The 10,669-nt window shown below is 44.5% G+C and overlaps 1 protein-coding gene across 1 annotated transcript; it reads left to right on the forward strand.

Annotated features, from left to right (window-relative positions):
* The first annotated feature begins 260 nt into the window (after window positions 1–260).
* LOC127396153 (olfactory receptor 14J1-like) lies at window positions 261–1,226 on the forward strand. The gene has a single exon (XM_051643757.1). It carries the CDS (start codon window positions 261–263, stop codon window positions 1,224–1,226), a length of 966 nt encoding a protein of 321 aa, XP_051499717.1.
* The last annotated feature ends 9,443 nt before the right edge of the window (window positions 1,227–10,669 follow it).

The following is a 10,669-nucleotide window of genomic DNA, read 5'->3' on the forward strand; positions in this document are numbered from 1 at the left end:
GATTTAGTCTGAGGTCACCCCCTCTTCCTTTCAACCTCTTGCTGCAGGGCAGGACTGACTCCTCCAGAGCTCACAGCTCCCTCAGGGATCAAAATCCAGATTGTACAGAAAAGGTCCTGCAAAAAGTATTTGTGAAAGACAAGAGGCAGTTTGTGTGTCTCTAACAGTAATTAAGTAGATATTTTTGTGAGAATTCTGCTCTAAATTCTCATGGTTTTATATTTTTTCTATGAACAGGTCTCCATGCCCAGAGGCAGCAGATGTCCAACAGCAGCTCCATCAGCCAGTTCCTCCTCCTGGCATTCGCAGACAGGCGGGAGCTGCAGCTCCTGCACTTCTGGCTCTTCCTGGGCATCTACCTGGCTGCCCTCCTGGGCAATGGCCTCATCATCACCACCATCGCCTGGGACCACCACCTCCACACCCCCATGTACTTCTTCCTGCTCAACCTCTCCCTCCTCGACCTGGGCTGCATCTCCACCACTCTCCCCAAAGCCACGGCCAATTCCTTCTGGGACACCAGGGCCATCTCCTACTCAGCATGTGCTGCACAGCTCTTCTTCTTTTTAGTCTTCCTTGGAGCAGAGTGGTCCCTTCTCACCATCATGTGCTATGACCGCTACGTGGCCATCTGCAGACCCCTGCACTACGGGACCCTCCTGGGCAGCAGAGCTTGTGTCCACATGGCAGCAGCTGCCTGGGCCTCTGGGTTTCTCAGTGCTCTGCTGCACACAGCCAGTACATTTTCACTGCCCCTCTGCCAGGGCAATGCCCTGAGACAGTTCTTCTGTGAAATCCCCCAGATCCTCAAGCTCTCCTGCTCACACTCCTACCTCAGGGAACTTGGACTCCTTGTGTTTAGTCTCTTTTTATCATTTGGCTGCTTTGTCTTCATGGTGGTGTCCTATGTGCAGATCTTCAGGGCTGTGCTGAGGATCCCCTCTCAGCAGGGAAGGCACAAAGCCTTTTCCACCTGCCTCCCTCACCTGGCCGTGGTCTCCCTGGTCATCAGCACTGCCATCTTTGCCTACCTGAAGCCCCCCTCCATCTCCTCCCCATCCCTGGACCTAGTGGTGGCAGTGCTGTACTCAGTGGTGCCTCCAGCAGTGAACCCCCTCATCTACAGCATGAGGAACCAGCAGCTCCAGGATGCTGTGCAGAAACTGGTGACTGGAGGATTCTCAGAAGTGCTCAATCGTTTGTCTTCTTGTGTAAATCACTGCTGATGTATCTCATTATATGTCCTCTCATCTTTTCTTGTTTTTCTGGGGTTTGATTATCAACTTCATAGGGTTTTATTTGCTGTTTTGCTTTTTCTAATGTTGTCCAGAAAGGAATGTCAGCACTTGTGCCCTTTCTAATTCTGTGTAAATCAGGAGCTGTGCTCTCTGTGTGTTTAAACAGAATCCAGACCTTCCAGCCACTCACAGATCCTTCCTTGGAGACCTTCTCAGAGCCTCTGTGCAGAGGGGCAGGGTAAGGGCTGCACAACAGCACTGCCAGGGAGCACCAGCACTTGGGCATATCCAAGCTGTTCCCTTCCCACTTTCCCAGGGTTGCAGGCTGCCTGGCACCAGGATCTGCTGAGCATGCCAGCCAGAGAGACACTGCCACTGACCTGCATTGCACAGAGTCATAGAGTGGGTTGTGGTGGAAGGGACCTTGAATGTCATCTAGTTGTATTGTCCTGCATGGACAGCAACACCTCCCACTAGATCAGGTTTCTCCACGATCCATCCCACTTGCCCTGGAACACGTCCAGGGTTGGGGCAGCAACAGCTTCTCTGGGAAACCTGCACCAGTGTCTCACCACCCTCAAAAGAATTTCTTCCTCAAGTGTAATCCCAATCTTTCTTTTCAGTTTGGAACTCTTCCCTTCTCATTCTGTCACTGCATGGCCCTGAAATAAAGTCCCTCTCCAGCCTTCCTGGAGCCCCCTGGCAGGTGCTCTAAGGTCTCTCTGGAGCCTTCTCTTCTCCAGGTTGATCAACCTCAGCTCTCTCAGACTGTCTGCAGAGCAGAGCTGCTCCAGCCCTCGGATCATCTCTGTGGCCTCCTCTGGACTCACTCTGAGCTCTGGGGAGGCCAGGAGGAGCCTGGAGGAGAGAGATGGGAGGTTGGAGGGAGGGAGCAGGGCTGGCCCTGGGGCTGTCACTTCCTGAGCTGCTGATCTGCTGAGCCTGCCAGATGGAGAGTCCCTGCCCCTGAGCTCCATTTCCTCCTTTCATTCTGCAGGGCCTGCCCAGACTGGGCTGCAGGGAGAGGTGGAGCTGGGAGAGCTGGGGAAGAGCTGGGCTGGGCAGAGTCCCCGAGAGGAAAGCAGCAGGGAACAGCTCCAGTGTGTGAGTGTGCAGGGTGGGGGCACAGCGGCGTGTTCCTGGCCCAGCCAGGCTCCTGGGACAGGCAGGAGCAACCAGCAGGGCAGGCTCTGCTCTGTCTTCACTGGGCAGCCCAGGAAAGCTGCCCCAGGGCCATTGTCACTCAGCAGCCAGAACAACCACCCTCCCCAGCGCTGGCCTCTCACCAGATCTTTGGTAATGGGGACACACCTGAAAGCCCTGAGGAGCTGCCATGCAGTCAGCCCATGCTAAAGAGGCTCTCACAGAGTGCTCCTCCTGTGATAAATGACTTGTTCCCAAGTGGGATCTTTATCCAAATCAGTAATTTATTAAGCAAACGGAAGCAGCAAACAGCGCTGGGCGCGCCGGGCGTCTCCGCTCCAAGACGTGCCCCAAACAGTTTCATCTCTCGGTTTTTATCCTTTTTGACTAATACATATGCATTACTATTTCAAGAAAAGGGTCGGCTTATGTTAATGATTTACAGGAATCTGTTTTATACTATTCTCATTGTTTTACAACAAAGCCGGTCTATGCTAAAATATAACATTAAGATGTTTGCTACATAATACAAAAATCCCATGCAATGCAAGCAGAAGGTGCACAATACAAGAGCAGTAGTCCAAGCAGAAGATACATATTTTGTTACATTATACAAAAACAGACAGCACAAGCAAAGATACTATATACAAAGGATTATTCTTCATTCTATGACTCTAACATTGTTCTATAAAGGATTATTCTTCACCCCGTGGTTTTCCATGAATCAGGTGAACACATTTTCCATTTTAACACGAATCAGGTAAACACATCTCACAATCCCCCATTTTCTTCTTTTATGGTATTGAATCATGGTTTTGTTTCCAATCGTGCTAATATCTGCTGAATTGGCATCAGTTCCCAATCTCCCTTTGTATTCAATATCATTAGAGAATGTGTCTCCTCTTTTCCTGGTTCCGAGTCGATGGGTAGTACAGATATTTGCATCCCTTGAACGATTGAATGTATGAGCCCGATGAAACAAGGTATGAAACATGGAATTATTAACAATCCTCCACATAATCCGAGTATTATTCCAATTTTGGTCAACCAGTTTTCTCCCATTAATTTTTCCCAAGAAAATCCTTCTAAGTTAATTCCGTTCCAAGTTTGAACTGGAACGTGTGCAATCTTTTTCATTTCTTTTACAAATTCGTTTCCAGCCTTTCTTTCATCATCAATTTCTAAGCAACAATTACTAAGATTGAATTTTCCACAAACTCCCCCCTCCTGTGCTAACAAATAATCCAAAGCTAAACGGTTCTGATACAACGCAGTTCTCATTTTAGTATTTTGCTTGGCAATTAATCCTAGTGCATCCCCAGTTTTGTTTACAACTGTTTCTACTACAGCTTGTAACCTTATTATCCGATTAAGCATGTATATTGGGGTCCTGTAACCCCATGACCCGTCCTTGGCCCATGTGGCTGGATCATAATAGGCAATGATTCTCTCAGGTGGACGTTCATTATCTTTCCAATTCCCAATTTGTACATTTCGCCTATAGCGTTTTTTTCTTAACTCATCGGCTTCTGCACATACTTGGACTCCTACCCGTTCACCCCGATTTATGGGTAACAGGAAAAAACTGGGTCTTACAGTTCCTAACACACAGGATCCTGTCCAGTTTCTTGGCAAAAATGCATAAGCTAATTTGCCACAAATCCAATAATGTCCTTCAGGAGTTGACCAACCATTTGGTATATTCGTTCCATTGGTCCAATTCTTAGATTGACCATTCATCTCTAGTGGGCTTCCCCACTGGTCCCAATCCTTTCGAGTTTCATTCCACAAGTAACCTCCTTCACATTCCAGGTCACCTACTTGTTTTCCATCATTCCTTAAATTTTGCCAACAACTTCTTCCAATTATACTTGCTTGAAGTACCCATTGTTGTTTCCTGTTTCCCTTTTCTACTGTTCTCCATCTGTTTGGATCACTTATATTGCTTTCCATGGCCATCGTTCTCCTTGATTTGTTCCACCACAAACATAACAATTGGTTACATTTAATGATGCAGCAATGTTTTCAGCAAGATTTACAAATAAATTCTTGGCTACGGTGGGAATGTCATATTTTACTCCTGTTTCTAGTTCATGATAAAAAGGAGTGAAACGATAACCTGTGTTGTATTGACTCTAGATTTTTCTTTAATTGTTATCTCTAAAACAGCACCTGGATCTTCTCCAGGTCCATAATTCAGTATTCCAATTTTCACCTCTTGTTGTTTCCATTTTTCTGGACTCCAAATAGTTAGATTAACAGGGTTACAAGAATAAGCTGTACAATTGGATTGGATTATTCCTTTTGCTATTTCTGCTTCTATATCCGGTACCTTTACCTTGTCGAGGCCATCTCCAGCTAGGAGCTGTACTCCAACAGGCACAACTCCACCCGGTAGCACAATAGCAATAGCTCCTGGCAGTCTCTTCCACCTCACTGTGATAGCAGTTGGTGGGTAGTGACGACTTAGGTTTAACACATACATATTTTTCACTCTGACTATAATGTTTCCTCCAACCCATGTTCCCGCAGTTAGTGTATGGGTCATCATCAATAGTGTCACATGCATCAAAAGACACCCAGACAGGTGTAGTCAGATTCACAATCACCTTACTTGATCCTATCAATCTCCCATTCTGGTCATTTGTTCTAATCTCCACCCAATATTGATAGGGGAGTTCTTTTGGATCATAGCATATAGTCCTGTTTCCTTCTTTGCATAAAGCATACTGGGTCTCGTTATGAATACAGTGTTTAATTTTTGACCTTTACAGTCATAGATAGTATGATACACCAAAGTTTGAGAGCTTACCCGTCCCCCTTTAGTAGTAACTACACACTGAGTGCAGTTGGTCACTGTAGTTAGGGCTAAAGAACTCACCCAAACAGGACTAGCAGAGGTCCGGTAAGGGCCATAGTGGTCGGCGGTCACAGCCCGAAGGGGTTGCAGCCCTTGGCAGACCTTTTAAGCCGCACCACCGGTTCCCTACCCGGTCTTGCCCTCTTGTCTGTCTTTTATCTTAAGGGGTGGCTTTTTCTGAACACTCGCAGGGTTTTCGGGTTAGCTCCTTCCAATTTGTATGTTGGTTTTGCCCTTAATTTAAACTAGTTGTCCACCAAATTTCTGCCTACAATAATTTAGAGTCATATTCCAATTTTGTTCAAATACTTCCCAATTCTCTGGTATTCTCAGAACAGGGCCTTTGTTTATATGAAATACATGACCAATATTGGTGACATATTTGACATTTACACATAACCCATCCTAAATGGTTCAACTTTGGGTGTTTAACACATGGAATGTGAGTTAGTATTGGAGAATCACCATATTGTCCTTTTCTAAATCACAAGCTAAAGCATAGGTTACAGATGATGGTACAGTCCTATAAAGTCCTGCCCCTCCTGTCTGAGGGGGTAAGGACTTTTGGGGACTTTGGGTTGAGAGTGGTTGTTACTCTAATAAAAGTTTGCTGTGTAGTTGACATCTGACCTCGTTTGTGTCTTAATTTCACCATTTGGGATCATCTTTAAACCTTTTCTCAGGTCCTGCCCCACAACAAAGGGCACAGCTGCCGTGCAGCTTGTCCCAGGAGAGCGAAGGCAGAATCCAGCCACACCAGCCTCCCAGTGCGGTGAAAGCAAGGGGGTTCTGCCCGATCTCTCATAAGCCTCCACACCATGGGATCTATTCCAGCCTCATCTTGTTCTGTTATAAGCACACATTCTGAGTGTGTTCTGATTTGCAAGCCCAATTGTATAATCATGTCCCTGCCCAATAAGTTACCACCTGCCTCAGGAACACACAGCATCTGTCCCCAGGCTTTTCTCCTAAAAAGTTTAACAAATTAATGGTGGCTTCTCGGGTCCCCTCTTCAGTTTTTCCTGCGATTAATAAATCGTCCACATATTGCAATAATTTTGCCTCCTTGGGTAATAGGAAATCTTGTAAAAAATTTTTTTCTAAAGTTTGTCCAAATAAACTGGGTGATTCTGTAAACCCCTGTGGTAATACAGTCCATCTTAGTTGTTGTTTTGTCCCATTTCGGGATCCTCCCACTCAAAGGCAAAATAATCTCTGGATCCCTCATCCAAAGGACAGGCCCAAAAAGCATCCTTTAAATCTATTACACTCTACCAAGTGTATTTGGGGGATACATGACTCAGTAAAGTATTAGGATTTGCTACCACAGGGAACTTTGTGATTGTTCACTGATTCACAGCTCTTAGGTCTTGTACCATCCTATATGACCCATCTGGTTTCTTCACAGGGAGAATGGGTGTGTTATGAGGTGACATAAATGGTTTTAAAATTCCCTTTTTCCAAAAGTCTTTAATTTAATCTGCAATTTGTCCCCTTGACTGAATGCTCAAGTTTAATTTCTTTCTTTTAACTAGCAACAGTGTCCTAGCTACAGCTGATAAGACACTGGAATGTTTCTCTAACTGCTGGGTCTCCAAGGTCGCACCTTCACTCTGCCGGCTCAGACGCTACAGGGAGATCTCTGACCCCCCCGGAGGAGGCTGAGTGAGACAGACAGCAAAACTGGCCAGAGATCTTCCATTCCATAGAGCTGCATGAGCTCAGAGAAAGGTCAGAGATCCCAGAAGACAACTTCCTTCCTGCTTCTTCTTCTCTCCTTTTCTATCCATGGCCGGCGTCCAGGGAGGACTCCGTCCATCCACCACCGCTGACCCCCATGCTCGAGCTCTCCTGACCCCATCACCCCCTACTCCTCTCCAGCAGTTAGCACAGCAGGAGCTGCCAGGGAGGGGGGAGGCGAGGTGAGAGGCCTCCGCCCACACCTGAACACATCCGCACACAATTGTACACATCCTCCCCATCACTAGTGTTCAACCAAAGCTGTGTACATACAACTTTTCCCTTTTTCTCTCCTAACAGCTTTGTCTCTCCTAACTTAAGACTCTCTGGGCTTCTCTAAGTAGCTCCTCTACTCCTCTTTCTTGTCAATCCTCAAGTTTTTCTAATTTCCTTCTTATATCTCCCCATGATTTAGCTACAAATTGTGTGCTAAGAAGTCCAGTCCCAGCCACTGTATTCGAATTAATTCCAGAATACATTTGTAGGCTCTTAAAAAGTGGGTCTCTTAATGCCCTTAAAATTCTTATTATTAATTCCTGATGTACAAGGTTCTTTCCTTGTGTTAATTCAACCTCTCTCTTCCCAAATCTTTCCAAAAGTGTGGACCACTCCATATGCATATTTAGAATCTGTAAATATAGTCCCACTTTTTCCTTTTAATAACTCAGGGCCCTGTATAAGGCATATAACTCACAAGCCTGAGCTGACCATGAGGGGCTTAGGGGTCCTAAGTCCTCAAGTTTTAATTTCTTATTAACTCATGCATATCCTGATCTTCTTTTTCCTTCTACTACTCAGGAGGAGCCATCTATAAAAGTATTTCTCCTCTTTCCAACTCAAAGTCCCTTAAGTCTTGTCTCACCTTAGTCTGGGTCTCAATTACTTCTAAGCAGTTATGTTGTAATTCCTCTGATGGTTCTCCAAACAAAAATTGTGCTGGATTGCTTCATATTTTAGGATCTGGCTACCCATTAACCATTTTCCCCTTTTTGTTGTAAAACATTTCTAACATTATGTGGGGTATATACCTTTAAAGGAGCATTAAAAGTAATCTTCCTGACTTCCTCTATTAATAATGCTGTAGCAACCAAGGCTTGTAAGCAAGCAGGCCATCCTCTACTCACTGGGTCAAGAAGCTTAGAAGAGCACCCCACAGGTTTTCTGATTCCTGCCCAGTCTTGAGTGAGGACCCCATATGCAGTTTGGTTTGATGTATTCACAAAGAGATAAAAAGGTTTTTCCAGATCTGGGGGGCTTAATGCTGGTACTTGTATTAATATCCTTTTTATTTCTTCAAATTTTTTATCATCTTCTGCAGACCATTTAAGTTTGTTATTAGTTAACTTTCAAGCCATGGTCTACAATACCCCATTAATCCCAGGACTTGCCGAATTTCCTTTTTTGTTTGTGGGGGTCTTAAGGATAGGATCCCAGATACTCTATCAAGATCCAACTTTTTCTTTCCTCTACTCTGCCAATGTCCTAAGCATTTTACTGCCTGTTCTACAAACTGTAACTTTGACTGGGATACCTTTAATCCTTTTTCTGCTCCTTTTACAAGTTTCTGAATGGTTGATTTTTCAGCCCCTGTATCCACTAAAAATAAAACTTCCTCTTTGTGGGGACCAATTAATAATTTTATCAAGGGCTCTGTTGATGTGGAAGTCCCCAAAAGATAAAGCCCCTGTGTGGGAAACTGTTCTTTTTCTTCCCCACATAAGTCTAAACAAAATTCCTTTTATGCCAGCAAAGGCTTGTCCTGATTATTCCCTGCTAATGGACTAAAACAGAACATCACTTCACACACACACACACACACACACACAGCACAACCTCTCCAGCAGGAGTGACGTCGGGTTTCCTTCCCTCCTCCCTCCTCCCTTTGCTCCTTAACCCTCTCCCTCAAAAGCTCAGGACCTCTTGCATTGCCTCCCTAAAGGACACTTTCTCACTACACACATATTGATATCCCTGGTAGCCATTCACATTTGCATTGTCCCTAAACATCATCCCTTGGTTTATGTTAACCCTTAATAATCGATCAGTTTGTGGAGCAAACCTTGGCTTCAGAGGCAATTTCTGAGCGTGGTGGGGTGGGGGTGCTTTCTAACTCCCCCCCTGAAATACGGCCCCGCGGTGGCCGTTCCTCCGTGAGAGGCAGCGCCGCGTGTGACCCTCGGGCTCATTCACAAACCCCTCCACATCGGGAGGGGCAGTCGCAAAATGATCCTGACAGCCGGGAGCCCCCGGTACCGGCTCGCAACCGTGATGCCCCCATTATGATGTCAAGTTATTGATGTCATACATTGGGATGTCACCCGCAATGGCATCACCCATTATGACATCATCCATTATGACATCAACAACTATGACATCACCAACTATGACATCATGCATTATGATGACATTCATCATGACTTCATCCATTATGATACCATGAACTATGAAATCATCTGACATCATCCATTATGATGTCACGCATTATGTTGTTATCCATTATGACATCACCCATTATGACACCATCCATTATAAGGTCAGCCATTCCATTGTGACATCATCAATTATGACATCATCCATTATGACGTAACCCATTATGACATCATCCATTATGACATCACCCATTATGACATCACCAATTATGATAAAATACATTATGACGTCACACATTATAACATCACCCATAATGATGTCACCAAGTATGACGTCACCCCTTATGACATAATTCATTATGACGTCATGTATTAAGACGTCACCCATTATGATTTCATCATTATTACTTCACCCATTATGACATCATCAATTATGTCGTCACCCATTATGACGTAATCCATTATGATATCATCCATTATGACATCACCAACTGTGCCGTCATGCATTATGACATCATACATTATGACGTCACCCATTATGATGTCACCAACTATGACATCATCCATTATGACGTCACCTATTATGACATCGCCAACTATGATGTCACTCATTCTTACATCATCCATTATTACATCACCCATTATGTCATAACCCATTATGATGTCGTCCAATAAGACGTCACCCATTATGACGTTACACATTATAACGTCACACATGATATCACCTGTTATGATGTCTTCAAGCATGACGCCAGCCATTATGACATCATCCATTATGACATCACCCATTATGACGTCACCCATTAGTACATCATGCATTATGATGTAATCCATTATGACGTCATCCATTATGGCATCACCCATTATGACATCATCCATTATGATGTCACACATTATGACACCACCCATTATAAGATCAGCCATTCCATTATGACATCATCTAATATGACATCATCCATTATGATGTCTCCCTTTATGATGTCACCAACTATGACATCATCCATTATGATGTCACCCATTATGATGTCACCCATTATGACATAACCCATTATGTTGTCATCCATTATGACATCACCCATTATTACGTCACCAACTATGACGTCACCCTTTATGACATCACACATTATGCTGTCACCCGTTATGACTTCACCATTTATGATGTCACACATTATGACGTCATCCAGTATGACACCACCCATTATGTTGTCATGCATTATGACGTCACCCATTATGACATCATCAATTATGACATCACCCATTATGATGTCACTCTTTATGACGTCACACATTATGACGTCACCTTTATGATGTCAACCATT

Source organism: Apus apus, unplaced genomic scaffold (genome assembly GCF_020740795.1).
Source record: "Apus apus isolate bApuApu2 unplaced genomic scaffold, bApuApu2.pri.cur manual_scaffold_107_ctg1, whole genome shotgun sequence".
Classification (NCBI taxonomy): domain Eukaryota; kingdom Metazoa; phylum Chordata; class Aves; order Apodiformes; family Apodidae; genus Apus; species Apus apus.

What these genes read in the sequence shown, in the direction of transcription:
- LOC127396153 (XM_051643757.1), top strand. Translation starts at nt 261, where the DNA reads ATGTCCAACAGCAGCTCCATCAGCCAGTTCCTCCTCCTGGCATTCGCA.